The sequence below is a fragment of the Gymnoscopelus braueri genome (assembly GCF_963280865.1).
Source record: "Gymnoscopelus braueri genome assembly, chromosome: 7".
NCBI classification, from domain to species: domain Eukaryota; kingdom Metazoa; phylum Chordata; class Actinopteri; order Myctophiformes; family Myctophidae; genus Gymnoscopelus; species Gymnoscopelus braueri.
Window position 1 is genome coordinate 55743655 of NC_137608.1, and position 26421 is coordinate 55770075.

General features: G+C 39.5%; 1 protein-coding gene across 1 annotated transcript in view; it reads right to left on the reverse strand.

The window, feature by feature from the left end:
* Nucleotides 1-26421, reverse strand: part of LOC308089526 (H-2 class II histocompatibility antigen, E-S beta chain-like) — a 130032-nt gene that overhangs the window by 30165 nt on the left and 73446 nt on the right. Inside the window, exons 3-9 of the mRNA XM_080434305.1 lie at nt 14617-14706; nt 11920-12192; nt 10376-10595; nt 9014-9081; nt 8327-8440; nt 7680-7736; nt 7220-7535 (exon numbers count right to left, since the gene is read on the reverse strand). Coding sequence (XP_080290431.1) covers nt 7699-7736; nt 8327-8440; nt 9014-9081; nt 10376-10595; nt 11920-12192; nt 14617-14706 — 803 coding nt within the window. The 3' untranslated portion in view covers nt 7220-7535; nt 7680-7698. Of the gene's footprint in view, nt 7536-7679; nt 7737-8326; nt 8441-9013; nt 9082-10375; nt 10596-11919; nt 12193-14616; nt 14707-26421 lie in introns of the transcript that reaches the window.

The window sequence follows — 26421 nt, forward strand, 5'->3', positions numbered from 1 at the left end:
GAAAGGCATGGCGAGAGAGTATGTTTTTCACCCTGTCCGTCCGTCCGTCCGTCCGTGTGTGTGTGTGTGTGTGTGTGTCCGTCTGTGAACAGGTAATCTCCGGCACCGTTGGCTTGATCGCAGCGAAACTGTGCACACACACTCCCTGGATGCCAATTCAGAACCTCTGCCCCAACATTTTCACATGGGCCTGTTATAGCGCCACCAGGAGGCCGCTTTTTGCAAAACAAATTTTTTTAACAGTACTCCTGCAGATTTTGTCCAAACGTCACACGAATCGGTACACAGTATCTCTATAGTCATCACACGAAATAATTCTTTCAGATTTTTCATATTCCATCCTGATTGGCTAAAAATGGCTTCCAAAGTTTGCAGGAGTGCTCCGTTTTGAACAAAATGCCTCAAATCATGAACACAGCATGCAATTTCCATGAAAATTTGCACGCATATTCCCACTAGGCCGAGGAAGAAATGCCACTTGAACATTTTCAAATCAGCCTCATGGTAATAATGGTAAGCCTCAAGTAATCGGCATGCTATAACATGCCGATTACTGTTTTTACCTATAACTGCACCGATCTGTGTAAAACTTTATATGTGCACTCCCTAGAGGTCAGGGAAAAACCTTTGCCCTGCATTTTTCACATCTTCCTTTTATAGCGCCACCAGGAGGCTGACTTATATAAAACACATTTTTTTATATTACTCCTTCACATTTTATCCAAATTTCACGCAAATCGGTAGACATGATCTCTATAGTCATGTGATCAAGACGGATTTGTTAGATTTTTCATATTCCATCCTGATTGGCTAAGATTGACATCTAAAGTTTGCAGGAGTGGCCCGTTTTGAACAAAATGTTGCAAATCATGATCGCAGCATCCGATTGCGGTGAAACTTCGCACGCACATTTGCACTACGTTGACAAACAAATGCCACCCTTTCAACATTGCCCTATTATAGCGCCACCAGGAGGCCAACTTATATAAAACTCTTTTTTTATATTACTCCTTCAGATTTTATCCAAACAACACGCAAATCGGTACACATGATCTCTATTGTCAACTGATCAAGACGGATCCGTCCGATCCGCCAGATTTTTCACATTTTCACATTGGCTTATTACAGCGCCACCAGGAGGCCTCAATAACCTACCTGATCTGGCGGAGACCTGTGCTCCGAGGAGCACTTTTTCTAGTTTTCGAGCTGCGTTCGCTTCCAGCGTTCGCGCGTCTTACTTGTGTTATTATGTTTGGTTAGTAGCCTACTCCATGTATTTAGTGGTAGCTACCCATCCTCACTTGAGTGTTAAGTTTGTCTATTAGGCCTAATTGTTCATTGTTAATTGTTGTGTTTAATGTGATGTCATTGTTGAATTGTATTTAATTATGTGTTTCTGTTTCTTATAGTAAAAACCATAACCGTGAAACCTCATCAACTCCTTGCTCAAATCACAAATACTCATGTGTGCAACGGATAAATAAAAGGCTTAAACAGAACTCCACTTTGTCCATACATTGTTACCAATGTACCATGGTGATGTGTAATACCCTGTGAACCAGTCAAAACTACAACTCTTACAATGTTTGGCAAAAATCTGCCTCCTGGTGGCCCTATAATAGGGCAATGTTAAAAGGGTTTCATTTGTTCCTCAACGTAGTGTGAATGTGTGTAAAGTTTCACCGCACTCAGACGCTGAGTTCATGATTAGCATTTTGTTCAAAACGGGAAACTAACACACGTTAGACTGATCTACTGTGTTGTTGAAGGTATTGAGTAGTGATTGGCTGGGTGGGGTTGTGTTGAAGGTATTGAGTAGTGATTAGCTGGGTGGGGTTGTGTTGAAGGTATTGAGTAGTGATTAGCTGGGTGGGGTTGTGTTGTTGAAGGTATTGAGTAGTGATTGGCTGGGTGGGGTTGTGTTGTTGAAGGTATTGAGTAGTGATTGGCTGGGTGGGGTTGTGTTGTTGAAGGTATTGAGTAGTGATTGGCTGGGTGGGGTTGTGTTGTTGAAGGTATTGAGTAGTGATTGGCTGGGTGGGGTTGTGTTGTTGAAGGTATTGAGTAGTGATTGGCTGGGTGGGGTTTCCATCAACCACTTTTTATGCACATTTTTGATTTTGCGCATAAAGCCCTGAATGGAAACACATTTGAGAAAAATATTTATATTTCCCAAAGAAAAAGGAGAAACTAGTTTTACACTGGGAAGGAGGTGGATTTGGGGGCTTTATCAAAAGAAGGAAAACAGGGAGATAGTTTTTAATACCTTTCCACATTTCCAAACCAAACATGTCTCCAAACATGCCTATGTTTCAGTTGTACCAATACATATATTTTTCTTTTCTAATAGATACATTCAGATGAATGAATGCCACTATGTTCATGGACATGTTTTATAAAGTACACTTTAAGATAAGATCATCTCATGATAATACTCATCTACATACGTTTGAATGTGTGCAATTTTGCTGCTTCATTAACATTCACATTTTGCACTTATTCTCATGCTTTTGTCCTCATATGCAGGGACACAGAGGGCATTGTGTGCACAGCGTGTGCGCACGGACATTTTTTTAACAAGGTTTGTTACTTTTTGGGAGGGTTTTGTTACTTTAATTTGGTTAATTCGGTACAAAAAAATCACACCCAGTGTGAAGTGAGCGGTGCTATTTATGAGTTATTACAGTTATTACGGTTCTTAAATTTTTTACATTATTATTACTTTCATCATGCGTCTCGCTAGCCAATCACAGCGCGTCTGCGAAGTTTGAAGTTAATTTCATCATGCATCTCGGTAGCCAATCACAGCACATCCTGCGAAGCTTAGCCTATGGGTGTGTTTTCCACAGCATGGCGTCACAGCGAAAGACAAATTTTCACGACGGAAAGAAAAACTTTCACCGCGGATGGGTCCTAAACCATCTTATAGGAGCGGTTGCACCGCTCAAAAATTACTCCATGAAGTGTAGATGTCAGAGTTTTTTTTTCTTTTTTCTTCATCCCAAAACTGGGGGGAGATACCCCCCCCAATGGAACTGAGTATGTTAACTTACATGCTCAGGTCGGCAACATAGTGAAGAACTGGTTTGGAGCCAATTGTCTATAAGTTAATATGGTTCATGAATAGGACTGTTTCCAGACATCCTGATTGAAAGAAAGGTTTCACAGCCTCTACACAACCAGCAGACTAGCAGCCCAATGGACACCAGACATTATGTATAAACACAACCAGCAGACTAGCAGCCCAATGGACACCAGACATTATGTATAAACACAACCAGCAGACTAGCAGCCCAATGGACACCAGACATTATGTATAAAACACAACCAGCAGACTAGCAGCCCAATGGACACCAGACATTATGTATAAACACAACCAGCAGACTAGCAGCCCAATGGACACCAGACATTATGTATAAACACAACCAGCAGACTAGCAGCCCAATGGACACCAGACATTATGTATAAAACATGTTTCTGGCTAAAAAGTGTTCAAAAGTATTTAATGTCCAACAGAGACGTTCAGAGAATGTTACAGGGGGAGGGGCTAAAACTGAACTGAACTTTAGTTTTGACATTTCTAGACAGATTTAGAGGAATGTCTCATTTTAAATGAACATTAGAATGATAGGCTGTTTGTCACAACAACAATAACTCCTCAAAGTGAATATTATTCATACAAAATGTGTTGCTATAACACTGGTGTGATTATTCAGTCTTAAACCTCAATATTTGCTCCTTTTATCACTCACTTTCATCTCACCTCATGCTCTCCTTTTAGCTTGTTTTACTCTCCAACAGAGAGAGAGAGAGAGAGAGAGAGAGAGACCCCTACTTAACATATAAGATATACATGAACAGTAGTCTATATAATACTTAGTTTTCTCAGATGAAGACGGACCACTGGTCTGGACATGTGTTCAGCCGGGTTTGGCTTGTCTTGATATGCTTCGTTGTGCGTGGTGTCGTGCAGCGAAAATAGACGATCTACAAGCTCACAGCGCATCGTGCAGCCACACGTTGTGAGCTTGTAGATCTGCCATTTTCGGTGCGTGACACCACACACAACTAAGTATCAAGCCTTTACTAGAGATGCAGCGTACGGCATGGATTAACCTATTAAAACCAGGAACGCATCTGTGTAACCACTTTAACCATTATTTTACACTTTGGCTATTCAAAAATAGCAGATCTACAAGCTCATAGTGCGGCACCGAGTGCCACGCTATCAGCTTGTATTAAAAAATGGCAGATATACAAGCTCAGATATAGCAGATCTACAAGCTCATAGTGCGGCACTCGGTGCCGCACTATGAGCTTGTATATCTGCTATTTTTAAAATCTTAAAAAACGTGTTCAAATATTTGAACATATTTTTGATGGAACATTTTGTAACTCAAATCTTTGATTCTGGGGGGTCCCTTGGACAAAATATTATGAGATGGGGGTCCACGGCCAAACTCATATAATTTTGGGTGGTCCTTGACATGAAAAAGTTTCAGAACCACTGATATTATAGCAACATACATAAAAATAAAAGACATTTGTAGAATCCCCAGAAGCAAAGATTTGAGTTAAAAATATTCACTTTAAAACGTGATGTATATTCAGAAGATTTGCTCAAACTTTCACGATTTTTTCAAAAATAGCAGAACTACAAGCTCGTAGCGCTGCACTCGGTGCCGCACTACGAGCTTGTAGATCTGCTATTTTTTAATAGCCAAAGAAATAAAAAAATGACACCGATTCTTTCCCAGTCTAAATGGGTAAACAGACAGTATTGTAAGAGTGAAATGTAAGAAAACATGAGGCCCAATTATGTTTCTTATTCCTTTATTGATATTGTGACATTCCATTCAAACCAAGCAAATTAAAGCCAAAATCTAACATCTGAACTTCAAACCATTCATGATCAGGGGTGCAGATCCCTGGGGGGAAGGAGGGGACATGTCTGACATGTTCCTTCCTTCTCGTACATCTTTTACCAAAATCAAATCTCAAATGATGTGAATTAATGTGAAAGAATCAATGTTTGTAAAACCTTCAGTTAAACATGTGTTCATGTTCATGTGTTTGTAGTTAAATCATGTGATGTCAACCTCTAATGGATTATTTACATCATAACATTATAGTTTGTTTCATGCATTGAACATGGATTTGGTGTTTTGTTTTTTATACCAAATGTCAGACAAACTGTAATCATTGTGAACATTATTAGTTAGTTTAAAATCCTAGTGTTAACTCTATGTTGGGGATGTTATTGATGAGAAGATTCCTTGTTTGTGGTTCCCTCCTAAGTTGTAATGAGATCTGCTCCCCTGCTCATGATTACATATAAATCATTACTTAATATACATGATTGCATGTCATCAGTGTTTCATATTCATTTCCTAGACTGTGGCGGACCGACATTGTCTAATTAGGTTGGACGAGGGTCCACCCATCACCTCAGACCACCCTAGAGGGTCCAGGTCCACCCATCACCTCAGACCACCCTAGAGGGTCCAGGTCCACCCATCACCTCAGACCACCCTAGAGGGTCCAGGTCCACCCATCACAGGGAAACTGTGATGTATAATGATCGTAACACATTAATTATCACACATTATAAATGATTACATAATAAATGACTTATGGTCAATTATAAAATAGTAAAACCTTTTGCACACAGCCATTGCCCATTACCATCTGAACACAACTGCGAAGCCCTTTTTTAATTTCAACAAATCTCAGCTTATTATTAGCGTTTATGTGTCAAACAATGGGAGATCACACTGCACAGGGTTGCCACGTTTCGCGCGAGAAACAAGCAGCAAGGGGTATGAAAACAAGCCCAAACGAAGCGCAACCTACAAGCAACAAGGTCAACGAAAAGAAGGCCACACGAAGCTCCTTCACACATATACATTGCCTTTTGGAAAACAGCAGATCTACAAGCTCACAACGCGTCCCCACACCCACCTGCACTTTCACAACCAACGCCAAAAACACACTACCACCAATATTCGCCCTAAACCGCTTACAATAGGCGAACATGGCAACACCAACGTCTGCCCTCTGCCAGGGAGCCACAACAGGGCGCGCGACAGGACGTGCAATAACCCCACGTTTGCAACTACTTTCGCCTGCGCACTTCACCGGGTATGGTCTAGTTTATTTAATGTTTCAATGTAGTTTATTACACGGCTTGGTTGAATGCTTGATTCTGATTGGTCACTCACTGAATTCAGCGGTCTTCTTTTGATTAATGACCTCTGAACTCAATAACAGACTGTTGTCTAATCAAAGACTCATAAATAATCAATACAGTAACTGAATATTGATTCTATTTTATCAACACTTCCCCTTGTTTTCTGAGGCGACCGTGTTGCTCTGGACACACCTGGCATAAATTAATGGAATACTTTCATTATCGTAAGCAATGAAATCCTTTGTTTTGTTACTTTTGGGTTGATTTATTAATTTCTTTATTAAGTAGCCGTGTAATAAGCAGGATAATCAATGGGGAGCTGGTTATTATTGAGAAATAAAGCCCTTCAGGGTGATAAAGACCCTCTGCTATCGGGTCTAATCATCTTGTCTGGGTTTATTTCTCAATAATGACCGGCTCCTCATTGATTATCACTTTGTGTAGAACTCAGTACAAGTGTTGTCACTGACATGTTATGTTTGTGTTTTCTGACCACAGACACTATAACAGTTATTTGATGAATCTCCCACACTAATTATCCTTAGCATTTTGTTTAAAAGACACATCTGTTAAAAAGCTTGATGATGTCATCATTGTGCTGCTGTTATGACTATTTAAAAGCTTGATGATGTCATCATTGTGCTGCTGTTATGACTATTTAAAAGCTTGATGATGTCATCATTGTGCTGCTGTTATGACTATTTAAAACCATAGATATATATAAAGGCTAGATGACTCACCCGCGCGGCTGGCCAATGGAGTACGACGTTGCCACATGGCGGCCATCTTGCGACGGTCATTCATAAAATTATGTCTATGGTGCATGTACTTTAAAATAACCATAGCGTGCTCAATTTTCATCCGATTTTCAAACGGTTTGGTGTGTTGTAAACACCAAAGATGTAGTTATGATACTTCATACTTAATTTTATTTAAAAAAAAAAAACATGATTATAATTATAAGTATGCAGTATCATAACTACATATTTGGTGTTTACAACACACCAAACCGTTTGAAAATCGGATGAAAATTGAGCACGCTATGGTTATTTCAAAGTATATGCACCATAGACATAATGTTATGAATGACCGTCCCAAGATGGCTGCGGTTGAGCTACGCTCGCGACGCTCCCTTGAGCCATCTAGCCTTTATATATATCTATGGTTATGACTATTTAAAAGCTTGATGATGTCATCATTGTGCTATTTAAAAGCTTGATGATGTCATCATTGTGCTGCTGTTATCACTATTAATATTTAAAAGCTGGACACGCATGTATTTCCTCCTCTCTCCACCAGGGGGCAGCAATGACTTTCTGCTTCTCTGAAAACACATCCAGGTGTTCTGTGAAAAGACAATAAACCAATAAGAATCAGAATGTATTAACTGTGTGAACATGTTAACACTTTAGTGTTAACATGTGTTCTAGTTTTATACACTTTTATACATTTTAAATAAAAGTGAATTAAAAAGAAAGAGGGAGTGAACCTGGGTGTGTGGGAGGAGTCTAAAGATCGTCATTGGTTGTCGGCACCAGAATACGACCTGATAGAAGAAGAAGAGCGACAGTTAAAACACACCGACAGACAGACAGACAGACAGAGAGACAGACAGACAGACAGACAGACAGACAGACAGACAGACAGACAGACAGACAGACAGACAGACTCTGTTAAAGGGACACTGCCACAGTGTGGGATATAAATCATATGTATTGTTTGTATAACACAACAACACAATAACATTAGGGTTCAGTCATCAGGGTCACATGTTGCATCAGAACTAATGTGAACATTTGACTCTTATTTAGGACTAAATGTAACACTGATGTATTAAAGCTAAATGTGACAACATAGAACACACTTTGACCTCTAAAATCAAACTAGGTCGTCTAAACTGGTCTAAACCGGTTAAGGTTCTAAATCTAAACCAATGTAAACCAGTTTAGGTTGTGGCTTTACATGTTTGTTTGTATGTTTGTTTGTTTGCATTTCTGTGAGGGTTCCACATGTCATGTGATCCTCTGTTGATCTGACCTCATTTCTTCCACTGGTAGTATAATACTTAATTAAACATGTTAATTAAAAATGTTAATTAAACATGTAATAAACATGTTAATTAAACATGCTAATCACCTCGTTTCTTCCACTGGAAGTAGATGAATCCAGACAGGAACAAGACCAGACCCAGAACCAGACCTGATGCTCCCATGGCCACCTTGTTTTTCACTGACTCTGGCATGGAGAAATCTGTCAACACAAATATTATATTATAATAATGATATGATATGATATGATATGATATGATATTATTACAGTAGATTAAAACACCTTGTTCTTCACTGACTCTGGCATGGAGTCATCTGACAATAATATGACAACAACCAAACACAGTATGTGATATAAGACAGAGTACAGTACAGTTAAACTGTACAGTAAACACAGTACAATAAAGTAAACTAAATCAGTGGCCAACTACTGAAGTCATGTAGCAGCCAACTATGTTTTATTGTGTATAATATGTTTAGTACAGGTAGCTAACATGTGGATGTGGGAGCAGCCATTAGTAAACAAAGATGATGGACCTCATCTAGACAAGACACTTATAAGCTCTAAGTAGGTGAGACTCCTGTCATGACCTTCTAATTAAAATGGTTACTTTTTAGGAGTTTAAGTTTTCATGTATTTTTATTGTTATTTTTATGGAGCGCTGTTTTTACTTTCTGTAAAACAAATATACCTTCAGGTAAAAATAGAGAATAATCCTTTAACCCTTAAAACAGAGTGTAGTGTAACACATTACAGTAGATTACAGTAACTGACCCCAGTCCATCTTGATAGGCGCGGTCAGGCTGGGATGTTCCACCATGCATGTGATCTTCTCTCCTGATCTGTAACACACACACACACACACACACACACACACACACACACACACACACACACACACACACACACACACACACACACACACACACACACACACACACACACACACACACACACACACACACACACACACACACACACACACTACAATTAGTCACCATAGCATTAGACTGTCATAGGCATTAAGATAAGCTAATACTGATATTTTCTCTGCCTAAAATAATCATGACGTGCGTGCGTCCTCAAGTTGAATGTGTGTCCATGTGGATCTGCTCAGAGCTGAAGCGGCCCCTCCTCCCCGCCCGGTCTGGCAGTGAGTGAGCAGCTGTTAATTAACACTAACATTAGGACAGATTGTGAAAGTAGCCGATCTACACGCTGAAACACACCGCGATTCAACACATTGATCCGTTGATCTTTGTTAATATTTTGTTTTCAAACCTGTTTGACTATTTTTGTGTAGAAGTGTGAATGCCCCGCTGGGCTCTCCTCCGCTCTAGTGTTTATTGTGTATTCCTCTATTTTCTCCCCATTGCAGAAAAAATAGGAAGGCAAGAGGCAGAAGAAACTTAGCAACGAGATACGCACGTAAAAGCGTATTCCTGTGTGTGTATTCATGTATAATGCGCTCGTGCACGGGTCTCTGTGTGCGTTCGTCATGCGTGCACGACGACAAGCTTGCTGCGTTGTTGTGTCTGGAGTGGACTGGTGATAAACATGGTCGGGACTCGGGAGGAATCGTGTGTGTGTGTGTGTGTGTGTGTGTGTGTGTGTGTGTGTGTGTGTGTGTGTGTGTGTGTGTGTGTGTGTGTGTGTGTGTGTGTGACTTAATATTAGCCTACCATTTAATGGGCCATATTCAGCAAGTGAGTAACACTTGTTTTATTTTGAATGAATATATGTATAGGTGTCTATTAAGTGTGTATTTCTATGTATTGGTGTCTGTTAGGTGTGTACCTGGGTGTATACTCCAGGTAGGAGTGGTACTGGTAGTAATAATAATAATAATAAACTTTATTTGTATAGCACCTTTCATGACATGAAATGCAGCTCAAAGTGCTTTACAAAGCAAGAATACAATTACAGTTAGAACCAATTTAACAATAAAGCAAAAAAAAAAAAAAAAAAAAAAAAAGCAATACAGTGAGGAATTAAAAATCAACCAAAGAATCAGCTAAAAGCAAGAGTGAAGTAATAGGTCTTGAGCTGTGCTTTAAAGCTATCGACAGATGCTGCCTGTCTTAAGTACCAGTAGAGGTGTGTATTTCTATGTATAGGTGTCTGTTAGGTGTGTACCTGGGTGTGTACTCCAGGTAGGAGTGGTACTGGTAGTACCAGTCTCCATCAGACAGCTCATCGGTAGAGGAGAGACCAGAGGTCAAAGGTTCTTGACCTATCCACCAGGTCACCAGGATCACTTTAGGATAGAAGTCGTAGCTGCTGCACCTCAGCATGTGAGTGTGTTCACCACGACGAGGGGGAGTCTCTGACTTCAGTCTCACTTTGGGCTCCACTCCTAAAAAAGATGATTATTATTATTATTATTATTATTATTATTATTATTATTACATGTATTAGTATTATTATTATACCAGTCATAGGAAAATGTCATTATCCTTAATAATAGTTTATCATCCAAATGAGATCCAAATGATCCAGAAAGCCGCAAAACGCTTGGTCTTCAACCAGCCAAAATGTTCACGTTTCCCGGCTCTCCCCCGTTCTCCTCTCCCTCCATTGGCTCCCAGTTGCTGCCCTCACAGAGTACTAAACACTGATGTTGGCCTACAAAGCAACCAAAGGTATGACACCCCCATATCTTCAAGCCTGATCCAACCCTACAACCCCTCCCGCTCACTCAGATCAGCTAACACAGGGAAGCTGTCAGAACCTTCTCTAAAACACCCTGGACAACGCTCCACATGTCCTAGACTCTTCACTCTACAATAGTCTACAGTTTTATACGATGTAGAATGCATTTATATAATGTAATTTAAACATATTAAATAATTTACAGTTACACAGTGCTTTACATGAACAACAATAAACCAAGCAATAGCATTTAATGAAAATAGTACAAATGAGTAGAAACAAACAACACACATAATCCTGTAAGATACTAAATTACTAAAGTGATTAAAAACATACAAAACAAACTAGTTAAGATAATAATTAAAATATATAATCAGGAGGGTAAATGAAGTGTATAGAGGTGTGTTTTATCCTGCATGGTTCTTTTTAAAGTTCATTTAAAAACATTAATCCTGGTGTCTCTATTTTAGGAAGGTCATTATATGTAGGTGAAAACACTCAGAAATAGATCTATATGTTTCATTCGGTGAAATTCGGCACTCGGTGCCGCGCTATGAGCTTGTAGATCTGCTATTCTTTGAAAAATCATGAAAATGTGTTACTCTTTATATATATATATTTTAAAGCGAACATTTGTCAAATGTTTTGTTTCAGGGACCCCCAGAGTTACAAATGTTCACGTTATAAAATATATATTCAAAGATTTGCACACATTGTCAAGATTAAAAAAAAATAGCAGATCTACAAGCTCATCGCGCGGCACCGAGTGCCGCGCGATGAGCTTGTAGATCTGCTATTTTTGAATAGCTAAAGAAATCTAAAATGACAGAGATGCGTCCCCGGATTGAATGGGTTAAGGGGTCCAGGCCTGGACCGTCACGCTACGGCCCAGACCAAGGGATGTTTTATAATCATTATCAGATCAATATTAACACCATTAATCATCTCTGAATAGAATGATTTATTATGATGTCATGTTATAGTTTAGGAGGTGATGAGTGTTGAGTGCTGCTCTGAGATCAGCTCACCTCTCTTGTTCAGAACAGAGGAGTAGTAGAGCTCAGTGTTGGGTTTCCAGGCTGCCTCTCGTTGTGCTCTCATCACAGCCAGGTATGTAGGATCTTTATTGAAGCGCTCTGCGTTCTTCACACCAAACTCAGTGTATCCAACAAACTGATCTACTCTACTGTCCCACCTGATGAACTCATCACCATCGAAATTCATTGAGGATATGAACTGTATGTCCTTCAGCTCACTGGAGTTAAACACACAGCGTTGAGTCTGATAGAGCACATATCCATCTAGAAATAGACAATTAAAAATGTCATTAATGTTCAGTTTTATTATCATCTGTATAATATCAACAATAGGCGAACTGCCCCCTATCGGCCAAATATGTCATTACATAAAGTCTAAAATAGGTTTGTTGTGTGTGTGTGTGTGTGTGTGTGTGTGTGTGTGTGTGTGTGTGTGTGTGTGTGTGTGTGTGTGTGTGTGTGTGTGCGTGCCTGCGTGCGTGCGTGCGTGCGTGCATGCGTGCGTGCGTGTGTGCGTGTGTGTGTGTGTGTGTGAGCCACAGCCACAGAGTAATAGGAGGAAGGCGGGGCTACTAGCAGCCGGTGGTGGAAAAAAGTACTCAAATGTAATTAAGTAAAAGTATCAATTCTGCAATATAGTAATACTCTGTTACAAGTAAAAGTCCAGAATTCAAAATGTACTTGAGTAAAAGTACAAAAGTATTGGTATGAAAATGTAATTTAAGTACCAAAAGTAAAAGTACTCATTATTGTGCAGAATGTCCCTTTCAAGTTTTCAAATGTATGAAAATCCTTATAGCAGATCCAATAGCAGATCTACTAGCTCACAATGCGTCGCATCACAACACATTGTGAGCTTGTAGATCTGCTATTTTCAAATGGTCAAAATGTATATAGGGCTGAAGTGGTTAATGTATGTTTTGTAATAATAATCAAAATCTACAAAGTAACTAGTAACTAAAGTTTTAAAGTAAATGTAGTGGAGTAAAAGTACAATATTTGGATCAGAGATGTAGTGGAGTAGAAGTAAAAGTATTGAAAACTAGGAAGACTCAAGTAAAGTACAAATACCTCAAAATTGTACTTAAGTACAGTACTTAAGTAAATCTACTCAGTTACTTTCCACCACTGCTAGCAGCCCACACACTGACTGCAAATCACTGTGAGAGACGAGGGAGCGTCTTCAGGTGAATGGGACAAGTGATTAAGAACCATTGGAAGCTAATTAAATAACAATAGAATAGTTAATGAGTGGGGCGGGGCCACTCAACCCCCCTCCTCCCCAAAGCTACATTTACAGCAGGAAGCCACATGGGAGGAGCTTCACACAACTGATTCAGTTGTGTGTGTTTATGTATGAAAAACATCTATATAGCCTACGTTAGTGTGTGTGTTCATGTATGAAAAACATACTATATAGCCTACGTTAGTGTGTGTGTGTGTTCATGTATGAAAAACATACTATATAGCCTACGTTAGTGTGTGTGTTCATGTATGAAAAACATACTATATAGCCTACGTTAGTGTGTGTGTGTTCATGTATGAAAAACATACTATATAGCCTACGTTAGTGTGTGTGTTCATGTATGTAAAACATACTATATAGCCTACGTTAGTGTGTGTGCTCATGTATGAAAAACATACTATATAGCCTACGTTAGTGTGTGTGTCTCATGTATGAAAAACATACTATATATCCTACGTTAGTGTGTGTGTTCATGTATGAAAAACATACTATATAGCCTACGTTAGTGTGTGTGTTCATGTATGAAAAACATACTATATAGCCTACGTTAGTGTGTGTGTTCATGTATGAAAAACATACTATATAGCCTACGTTAGTGTGTGTGTCTCATGTATTTAAAACATACTATATAGCCTACGTTAGTGTGTGTGTCTCATGTATTTAAAACATACTATATAGCCTACGTTAGTGTGTGTGTCTCATGTATGAAAAACATTCTATATAGCCTACGTTAGTGTGTGTGTCTCATGTATTTAAAACATACTATATAGCCTACGTTAGTGTGTGTGTCTCATGTATTTAAAACATACTATATAGCCTACGTTAGTGTGTGTGTTCATGTATGTAAAACATACTATATAGCCTACGTTAGTGTGTGTGTTCATGTATGAAAAACATACTATATAGCCTACGTTAGTGTGTGTGTCTCATGTATGTAAAACATACTATATAGCCTACGTTAGTGTGTGTGTTCATGTATGTAAAACATACTATATAGCCTACGTTAGGGTGTGTGTTCATGTATGTAAAACATACTATATAGCCTACGTTAATGTGTGTGTTCATGTATGAAAAACATACTATATAGCCTACGTTAGTGTGTGTGTTCATGTATGTAAAACATACTATATAGCCTACGTTAGTGTGTGTGTTCATGTATGTAAAACATACTATATAGCCTACGTTAGTGTGTGTGTTCATGTATGTAAAACATACTATATAGCCTACGTTAGTGTGTGTGTCTCATGTATTCCCCCGCCTAGCGTACATGTGAAACTCAGAGGTCACTCATTATCATATGAAAAAGACTATTGAAGTCCATATTCTTGCCCCTAAAATGACAGATATGTGTTCCCGGATTGAATGGGTTAAACATTTTCATTAATGTTAAATATATTCAACAGTTTTAGTTAATAACTATTGTGTTCATAGTATTCATGTACCTTTCACTGGTGGTTTCTTCAAGGCAGTGAGAATGTTGTCCAGCTGGCCTTTGCAGAAGTGCTGATCACCCACAGCTCTTTCATAAGCTCCTGGGACGGTCATGTGATCTACAAACGGAGGCTGAGGCTCCACCCCCTTCCCTTTGTTGTAGTCTGCGTAGAACAACACTTCACCATCCAGTCCCACCATCCACTCTTTATAAGAGTCTTTAACTGTGTCTGAACAGCCAAAGAGTTGAATGGTCTCATGAAACACTGGAAATAAAACAAAGATGACATTAAATACAAATAACAATCATCATCATCATCATCATCATCATCATCATCATCATCATCATCATCATGTTAAACAGTCATGAAGTATCTTCCTGTCAAACTTTTTATTCAACAGATTTAAATGTTTTTATAATATTATGAAACAGATTCATAATGATTTATTTCAGGATGTGAACATAACATTATATAATATAATGTAATATAATATACAGTGGTGGAAAAAGTACTCACATGTTTTACTTAAGTAAAAGTATCAATACTGCAATGTAGAAATACTAGCTGTTATAAGTATAAGTCCAGAATGTTTTATTTACTTGAGTAAAAGTACAAAAGTATTGGTGTCAAAATGTACTTAAAGTACCAAAAGTAGAAAGTACTCATTATACAGAATGTCCCATTTCACAAGTTTTCAAATGTATAAAAAACTTTTGAAAATAGCAGATCTACAAGCTCACAATGCGTCGCAATGTGACGTATTATGAGCTTGTAGATCTGCTATTTTCTAATGGTCTAAATGTATATAGGGATGAAGTGTATGTTTTGTAATCAAAATCTACAAAGTAACTAGTAACTAAAGCTTTCAAATAATTGTAGTGGAGTAAAAGTATAATATTTGCCTCTGAAATGTAGTGGAGTAGAAGTAAAAATAGTGAAAATTGTACTTAAGTACAGTACTTGAGTAAATTGTTGAACATATGGAAATGTATTAGAACGTAATTTATGCACAGCTCACTTTAGGATATAGGCTTTAAATTATTTTATCACTTGATTTGCCTAAAGAAAGAATATGATATTGACTGACAGGTTGAAATGACTGCTGAGGTGCACTGGAAGGCTTGCAGCAGGCAGTAAGATTTGATAGATTTAATGCAAACGTGAATCATTTGATTTTCTCATGTATTTAACCTGATGTTATTAATGATTTAATGTACTCATGTATAATTGCTGATAATATGCAGTATAATTGCATTTACTGAATTATGCTCAGGTATAAGACACATCTTGGGGGAAATTTAACCCCCCAGTATGCCCATATATGGCCATGCTGAATGTCGGTGCAAGGTGCAAAGTAAGTGTTTTTTGTGTGTGTGTGTGTGTATGGCTGTTGAAAAAGGCACAACTAGAAAAAGTGCTCCTCGGAGCACAGGTCTCCGCCAGGTCAGGTACGTTATTGTGGCCTCCTGGTGGCACTATAATAGGCCAATGTGAAAAGGGTGCCATTTATTCTTAGGTCGTTCACGGCAATCGGACACTGCATTCATGATTTGAGGCATTTTGTTCCAAAAATTTGTTTTGCTATATTAGACCTGCTGGTGGCGCTATAACAGGCCAATGTGAAAAAGGGTGGCATTTCTTCCTTGGCCTAGTGGGAATGTGTTTGTGAAATTTCACGGAAATTGTTCATGATTTGAGTCATTTTGTTCAAAACGGACCAATCCTGCAAATTTTGGAAGCAAACCTTAGCCAATGAGGATGGAATATGGGAAATCGGACAGATCCATGTTGATCACATCACTATAGAGATACTGTGTACCGAATTGCATGACTATGGATAAAATATGTAGGAGTAATGTAAACAAATGGGTTTTGCACAAATCGGCCTCCAGGTGGCGCTATAACAGGCCCATGTGAAAAAGGCAGAGGTTCTGAATTGGCATCCAGGGAGTGTGTGTGCACAGTTTCGCAGCGACCGGGCCAACGGTGCCAGAGATTAGCTGGTAACACACGGACAGGACGGACGGACACACACACACACGGACGGACGGAGGGTAAAACATACTCTCTCGCCATGCCTTTCGGCACCTCATTCAGGTAGAGATCTAAATGGAACCTCCTCCTTTTTAATCTAAATTCTAAATTAGTTTAGGACAAGCCTAACTTAAGACATTTGTAAATCTGACCAGACAGACATGAAACATTCCTAGATTTCATTTCTATTTGTATAGTATATAGTATTTGTATTTTGTATTGTTAGGGAGACTGAGGGAGGCGCGAGGAGGCTTTTGGACACAGAGAGGCTTTTGGATCCTTTGGGCTCTTAGGTTTTTGGGGCTTCTTCTCCTGCACCTTATTCAGAAGTTAAACAGTCATGGCTCCACATGGAGGAAAGTAAAACATTACTTAAATTAAAAAAGGGAAATTACTCTATTTTGAGATGAAACCTATTTGGTGTTTATTAATAATTATTATAACTATAAATAATAAATAATATTAATAATTTGTATTATACATTTTTGGAACTACCAAATTTAGACTGGACAAGCCTAACTTAAGACATTTGTAAATCTGACCAGACAGACATGAAACATTCCTAGATTTCATTTCTATTTGTATGTAGTATTTGTATTTTGTATTGTTAAATACACATCTGTAATCCCACTATGAACTGAGCAAATAAAGGGAAGCTTTTAATCTTCCAAAAAGCCTCATTTTCTGAGTTAGTGCTATAGAGATAAATAGACTAGGTTTCTTCTGAAGGACATCACCACGCCCTTGGTGAGTATGGGAATTTCAAACTAACAGCTGATACATTACTGATATAATACACACCTCATTCAGGTAGAGATCTGTAGCTGATGCAATGACTTGTGAGGAATGACTTGTTTTGCAATGACTTTATGCTCTGATTATGTGCAGTGGTTTTGCATGATGGTATAAATGTAAATATGTTTTGCATGGTTTGGCTCGCTATCCCTGTGTGAAGTGGTAGGCATGAGCCTGCTAACAGGGTCGAGTTTGCTCTGAAATCACCATGGTGGGGAATATGTTGTTCCTCCATCGCCACGGGTAAAATGCAGTTTTTTATACGTTTTTATAATTGACGCTTCTGTGTATAACCCGTTCAAAAGGTCCCTGAGGTTCTGGGATCTCCTGTCTGTAATCACACTGCTCCCAACAAGGTGTGTGTGTGTGTGTGTGTGTGTGTGTGTGTGTGTGTGTGTGTGTGTGTGTGTGTGTGTGTGTGTGTGTGTGTGTGTGTGTGTGTGTGTGTGTGTGTGTGTGTGTGTGTGTGTGTGTGTGTGCGCGCGTGTGTGTGTGCTATACCGCTTGCCAAGGGTATTATAAATAATAACACTATGAATAAACTGTATGTATATTTGATATATCAATATAACAGTATGTTATTCAGTATATAATCAACAGACATAATGTTTATTTATAATAATAACAATATAGATATACATTTCATATATCAAAATATATAGCGAATGTATTTATAACAATATAAATATACACATATGTTTTAATAATATAAATATAACATTATAAATATCCATGTATTTTATATAAAAAGAGTACATCTAAGAATGCATATTTGATATAATAAGAGTAGATTTATAACAGTATCTTTAATATAATAACATAAATATAATGTACTTACTTCCTGGGATCGCTTTGACATGAAGTACAGAGGAGAGGATGAGGAGGGTGGCTGTAATCTTCATCATCACTGATCAGAACTGAACTGAATTTAACAGATGAGAATAAACAGATGAGAATAAACAGATGAGAATAAACAGAAGAGAATAAACAGAAGAGAATAAACAGAAGAGACTTGAGTACATGCACTTGGTATCAAGAAGACTCACTCCAAAACCAACTCACCCCATTGCTAGGAAAACTCACTCCGGAAAACTCACCCCACAGGGTAGGAAAACTCACCCCCAAGATTTTCAGGGGTAGGAAAACTCACCCCAGGACCTGAGAAAACTCACTCCGGAAAACTCACCCCAATGGTTTTTAACTTTGTGAGCTTTCCATTTTCACAGAATGCTTGGGGTAAAACTTTTTCAGTCATCCGCGGACTTTTTTTTTCGCCGATAAAGTATAGTTTTGGACCATGACGGAGGCGCGCCGACTCAGCAGACCTTGAGGCTGAGGAGTTGCGCCCGAGCACCTCCAGGCGCGAGTGCCCGCAACGACCAGCCGATGGTCTGCTAGTCGAATCAGCGCCGTCCGAGTTATGTACCGATAGGGACAGAATAGTAAATATTTTTGGTGGGTGACTGCGTTTGCCCCACTGACTGCGTTTGCCCCACTGACTGCGTTTGCCCCAACTGCCACTCAAAGTGACTACTGGCCAATCACAGTGCGTCTCCCCCGGGGTGAGTTTTCCTACCCCCGGGGTGAGTGTTCCGGAGTGAGTTTTCTCAGGTCCTGGGGTGAGTTTACCCACCCCCCGGGGTGAGTGTTCCTAGCTCCGGGGTGAGTTTTCCTTTTTGAGTTGGGGTGAGTTGGTTTTGGAGTGAGTCTTCTTGTATTCATGCACTTTATCTGACAACGCATCCTGTACTACTTGAAAGCAATACTGCACTTTATACACAACTCACTTTAGTATACACATGTGACCAGTGTTGGGTAACGTGCGTTAGTAACGTAACGCCGTTACGTAATATATTACCGAAATGCGGTAACGGCTAATATGACGCATTACTACAAGGAGAAGCTGTAATATAGTAGTAAGATGACACTACGTTACTACGTTACTTAGTGCGTTACCCACCAAAGTGAAGGCGTTTTTTGTATCCACCCACCCGCAGCCTACATTCCTGGAAAACTGGAAACCCACTGACCCGTTCGAACCATTATTATTTCCTGTTGGCGCGCTTTGCGAATGCGATTGTGAATGTGATGCACCAGTCCAGCACACCACAACAAACAACAACAACAACAACATAGACACCAGGTAGAATGGCAGAGTCTGAGAATGAGATATTGGTTGAGGACAATGAGGAGGAGATTGAGGAAAATGAGCCGCTTGGGGAGTCTGGGGACCCGGGCGTTTCGTTTTCTGCGTGGATATATTCAAACTATTTTGAATTTGTAAGAGAAAAGGACGAGAAGAACATTTCAGTCAAATGTAAGCTATGCTGTGCAGTGCCAGGGAGGAAGACGAGGGAGCTCTCTACGGCAAAGAAAAGCACAAGCAACCTGAAAAAACACCTGGAAAAAGTGCACCCTAATACTAAACTCAAACTAACTTGGAAAAGAAAAGCAGATGACGCTGGCACGAGCAGCAATCTTAAGCAACAAAAACTTGATTTCACCGGACCAGCCCGTACTGAACGGCTTGAACCCAAAGAAGTGAGGAGACTGGTAGCGGAGTATATTGTGGAAGACATGAAGCCTCTGTCAACAGTGGAGTCGCCAGCTTTTAGAAAGCTTGTCGGCAAAATCCCTGTTAAAACCGATAAGGAGTTTATAGCCTGAAACATGACTGTCATATTGTGACCGTCATGGATGAACTTAAACCTGGTATTTAAACCTTCTCTCTTTTTGTCCGTACATCTACATAAACATTAATATTTCACATATAAAGTGCTGAGTGACCTCATGGCCACGGATGTTACAATTATGTACGTTCCCTAAGAAGTACCCGAATATTCTGAATTGTTAAATAGACAGCATTTTAATCCGATTGGTGGCCATTTCCCCCGTATTTTCTCCATATGCTTTCAACTACGTGACCCTATCTGTTGGGAGGTGTATTGCACTCTGATACATAATAACTCTATGAGAAAATGGCCACCAATCTGATTAAAATGCTTTTTATTGAACAATACGGAAGATACGGGTACTTTTGAGGGCCCGTACACAATTGTAACATCCGTGGCCATGGGGTCAGCACTTTATATTTGAAATCTGAACGTTTATGTTGATGTTTGGAGCAAAAAGTGAGCAAGTGCAAACACCAGGTTGAAGTTCATCCATGACGTCGTAACAGACGACCTGGTGCGTTCTCATAGAAGCACATGGCTCATTTGCATGCAACACGCATCATGCAAATGAGCCATGTGGCCGTGGTGGAAACTGGAAAGTAACTAAGTACTTTTACTCAAGTACTGTACTTAAGTACAATGTTTAGGTATGTTTAATACTTTATTGGAGTATTTCCAAATGTCAGTACTTTTACTTCTACTCCACTACATCTCAGAGGCAAATATTATACTTTTACTCCACTACAATTATTAGAAAACTTTAGTTACAAAGTATAGAAAGAGGCTTGTGTCTTGTCATGTCATTATAGGCTACATTATAGAAGATGTCTATTTATGAATTGATTAATTTAAGTAAATACATTGATTCATTAATGTAATTAATTTATAATCATATCTTATAATTTAGATGCCTGCCCATCTGCCATCTCTGTGTCCCAATTTCCAAAAATAATTTGTGGGCTAATAATAATAATACAAAATCTAGATTATTTAATTGTTCAATTTTAGCTTTTTTTTTTTAAAGTAACTAAAAAGTAATATGTAATATTAATATATTACTGTTGCTCAGACAGTAATATGTAACTAAATGTAATTCTTTAAACGGAAGGTAATAAGTAATAGTAATATATTACTTAAAGTAAAGTAACTTGCCCAACACTGCATGTGACCCACCACTAGCCTGGTAAACCCTCCCTCCGGAAATCTCATTTCCATTTGATTTCAGGAGTGAGTCTGGCCTGATCGCCCATTCTGCAATATTGGCTGTGTACACCAATGGACGAGCCTATCAGCGTCGTCGCACATCGTTCAGTGATTGACAGCGACAGTTGGCCAATCAGGTGGCGAGTTCGAGTGAGCCCGAATGGCACCGAGTGCAGCCTGAATGCAGCCGACAAAACACGAACGGCAGCCATCTTTTCTGTCCGCTATTTTCTCCGCTGTTTTTTTACTTCAAAAAGCTCTCAAACTTCTATTTTGAGGCACGGAATTTACTTATAAGATATCGTTTGGATAGAATTTAGTTGTTTAACTTCATATATGTGGTCAATTAATCATGACAGAGCCTATTTAAAAATAAAAATTCAGAGAACCGGCCGGGGCGGGCAGTGACACACATGTATCCGAATAAGGCAACCTCTCAAAAGTCCTGTTGCGTCACATAGCCTGGAGGTGGTAAAAATGAACTGCTGATTGGCTGAAGGGGAAAAACGATCATTGGCTGAAGGGGTTGTCAGTCAACGGTATTACTCCCGCCCAACTCCAGCCCACAGCCAATATTACAGAATGGGCGATCAAGCCAGACTCACTCCTGAAATCAAATGGAAATGAGATTTCCGGAGGGAGGGTTTACCAGGCTAACCCACCACGACACAGAGCCTGTTATTGTTAATGTTTTCATTTTAGTTTTTTCATGTGATATGAAAGCAGGGAATCATAACTACACATTGACATGTTGTCATGTCATATGAAAGCAGGAATCATAACTACACATTGACATGTTGTCATATCATATGAAAGCAGGAATCATAGCTACACATTGACATGTTGTCATGTCATATGAAAGCAGGAATCATAGCTACACATTGACATGTTGTCATGTCATATGAAAGCAGGGAATCATAGCTACACATTGACATGTTGTCATGTCATATGAAAGCAGGAATCATAACTACACATTGACATGTTGTCATGTCATATGAAAGCAGGAATCATAACTACACATTGACATGTTATCATGTCATATGAAAGCAGGGTTGGTTGTACAGTTTGACCCACCAGTTTAGGAGATATGGCTTATAGAGTGATGTGTAACAGAGATACAGCGAGCTGAATAAACAGAACCTGAAAGGTTCACTTCTGTGATCTGTGACATTTTAACACCTATCCCAGAATGCATTGCTTGAAAGGTGGGGGTCTGAGAGGGCCCAGGTAGATGACTAGTACAGCCACCACAATGTGATGGATAAAAGTAGGTGTGGCATTTTATACTAAAAACTAAGGGTTTGAATGGATTCAGGACCCCTGAAAACCTATAATTAGACATCCCACAAGTTCATTTTGACCAATTTGAATTGTTCCAGGCTTTTCCCCAGGCCCTCCGGGTACCCCAACTTTGATTGAATCCCACAAAGTATCCCAAGGGAGTTGGGTTGGAACAAATTGAGAGGTGTTTGTAGACACCTTTATGAACATGTTTGTGAAGAAAGCTAGTGTTAAGCATTTATTTTACAGATTGGTCAGACATTAGGCTAACTTTCCCTAACTAATTATCTAACCCAGTGCACAATACTACTAATAATAAAAATAACACATTTAGCTCCTACTAGTGTTGTTAGGTAGAGTAAACCTGACTCTAGAACTACCAGAAGGGCCCTGATCATATGGGCTTAAATGACACAACACACTGTGTGTGTGTGTGTGTGTGTGTGTGTGTGTGTGTGTGTGTGTGTGTGTGTGTGTGTGTGTGTGTGTGTGTGTGTGTGTGTGTGTGTGTGTGTGTGTGTGTGTGTGTGTTCAGCGTCGCTGGTAAAATGCTGTTCATGTTCATTAAACATCAATCTAAGCCTCATTACATCTCACCGCTGACACCATCAAATGTCTTTAAAAACACACTGGTCATGTGATCAAAGTGTCACATGAGAAGGATGCGTGTGTGTGTGTGTGTGTGTGTGTGTGTTTGTGTGTGTGTGTGTATGTGTGTGTCTGTGTGTGTGTGTGTGTGTGTGTGTGTGTGCGTGCGTGCGTGCGTGCGTGCGTGCGTGCGTGCGTGCGTGCGTGCGTGCGTGCGTGCGTGCGTGCGTGCGTGTATGAATAAACTGTATGTATATTTGATATATCAATATAACAGTACGTTATTCAGTATATAATCAACAGACATAATGTTTATTTATATTAATAACAATATAGATATATATTTCATTTATCAAAAGATACAGATAATGTATGTATTACAATATAACTATACTGTATGTTTTAATAATATAAATATAACAATATAGATATACTCTAATATATTACAGATAAGAATAAACAGATGAGAATAAACAGATCAGAATAAACAAATCAGAATAAACAGACCAGAATAAACACATGTTTACCTCAAGAGAAGTTCTGGAGTCTGAAAGAGAATGAAGGAGGACTCGTTTTATAGTTTAGAAGAATCAGCCAATCAGATTAAAGATATGATGTTACATCATCTGTTTCCAGAAAGACGACGAAGTGTGGATTATTGCCCATAGTCATGTATATAGCTGCTGCTTATGAACCTTATGTCTCCTCATGTACATACTGTACCTTATATACCTTATGTCGCCTCATGTACATACTGTACCTTATGCACCTTATGTCTCCTCATGTACATACTGTACCTTATGCACCTTATGTCTAACATCATATACACACAGTACCTTATGCACCTTATGTCTAACCTCATATACACACTGTACCTTATGCACCTTATGTCTAACTTCATATACACACTGTACCTTATGCACCTTATGTCTAACCCAGGGGTCATCAATAATGACCGTACACGGACAAATGTGTCCGTGGCAAATTCTTCATTTACACACCATTATAATGTTCTTATTTTAATCATAAGACCCAATTACTGAATATCAAGTCTCTGGGTTTTCTTCAGAATATGTATGGCTCTGATTTACTACGACACTATATATGACACATTAGGAGTCCTACTAGTGGTTCTCAAATGTTTTATTTGCAAGGACCCCCATAACTCTGAGAGTGTACAAATGGAACCAAATGGACCCGTAAATATCTGGTCACTTCAGAAGAGAAAACCCAAATAAAATGCTCTCCACTCCACTGGTCTACTCTGCACATATGCATTATTATGCAGGGTGACAAGGGGGTGTGGTCTCTGAAGACCATATTCACACGGCGGCCATTTTATTATTAAGTTAATGAAATGCCACCCCGTTTCTTCAATGCAAAATGACAAAATGGCCGCCATGTGAATATGCTCTATTATTTCCAATTCCGCCACCCTAGAGCCTAGGGTCTGCCTGACGTTTCTTCCAGTTAAGAGGGAGTTTTTCGTTGCCCCTGTCGCAAAATTGCTTGCTCAGGGTGGGATGTCGGGTCTCTACTCTACATGTAAAGTGTCTTGAGACAACTTGTTGTGATTTGACACTTTAATAAAATTGAATTGAATTGAATTGAATTCCATAGTGTAAAATAATACCAGTCAGAGAGTTCCATAGTTTTTGTGTCCACCCCCACCCCACCCCACCCCACCCCTCCTTGTGACAAAATATTGCCCCCCCTCCTCACAGAGGCTAAAATTGTGTGTGTGTGTGTGTGTGTGTGTGTGTGTGTGTGTGTGTGTGTGTGTGTGTGTGTGTGTGTGTGTGTGTGTGTGTGTGTGTGTGTGTGGTTGAAGCTACTGACAGGAAACTCCTCAAACTTTAATTTCACTTCCTGATTCACTCAGCAGCCAATCAGGATCATTCTTTTATTAAACATCACCAGTTAGAGAGAGACGAGACAGACAGACAGACAGACAGACAGACAGACAGACAGACAGACAGACAGACAGACAGACAGACAGACAGACAGATTGATCTCTTACAGGTTGTGTGTGTGTGTGTGTGTGTGTGTGTGTGTGTGTGTGTGTGTGTGTGTGTGTGTGTGTGTGTGTGAGAGAGAGAGAGAGAGAGAGAGAGAGAGAGAGAGAGAGAGAGAGAGAGAGAGAGAGAGAGAGAGAGAGAGAGAGAGAGAGAGAGAGAGAGAGAGAGAGAGAGAGAGAGAGAGAGAGAGAGAGAGAGAGAGAGTATCAGTGGTGTAAAGTACTTAAGTACAATTTTGAGTTACTTTTTACTTTACTGGAGTATTTCATATACTCCACCTTCTACTCCACTACATCTCAGAGGCAAATATTGTACTTTTACTCCACTACAATTATTTGAAAACTTTAGTTACTAATTACTTATATATATATTATTACATTATAAAACATACATTAACCACTTTAGTCGTATTTTATACCGATCTACAAGCTCACAACGCGTCGCGAGGCTTTGTGAGCTTGTAGATCTGCTATTAATTATTTTTTTGATACTTTTACTTTTGGTGCTTTAAGTATATTTTGATATACTACTACTTTTGTACTTTTACTCAAGTAACATTTTGAACACAGGCCATGCCACTTGTAACTGAGTATTTTTTATATTGTGGTATTGTTACTTTCACTTAAGTAAAATATCTGAGCTACTTCAATCCACCACTAGACAGTATTGATACTTTTACTTAAGTAAAAAAAAAAAGTATTTTCTTCCACCAGGCGGCTCTCTCTCACATACGTTGCTTCATCATCGTCATACGTCATGACGTCAGCACGTACGTTTACACTCTGCGTCATCCAAGATGGCGGCGCCCTCGGAGGTGGTTCTGGTGTCGCTTGGGCGAACAGTCTTTTTACCCCCGGTCTGAGTAGCCCCGCCCTGTAGGCCCCATAGGGGCCTACTGGGCGGTGCTTCTTTCACTCTACATTAGAAGAGTTGGGAACGTTGGGGGTTGTCACATTCTAATACAGCCCAAATACCCAATTTCAGCACCGGCCTCAGTGGCGCACCTCGCTAGTCATCAGACTCCCAATCCATTAGCATTGGGAGTCTGGGTTCGACTCCCGCATGGGACAATGCTTTTTCAAACACAGCAGACTACTTTTTTTCGCCGATAAAGTATAGTTTTGGACCATGACGCCAGGCGCGCCGACTTAGCAGACCTTGAGGCCGAGGAGTCGCGCCCGAGCGCCTCCAGGCGCGAGTGCCCGCGACGACCGGCCGAT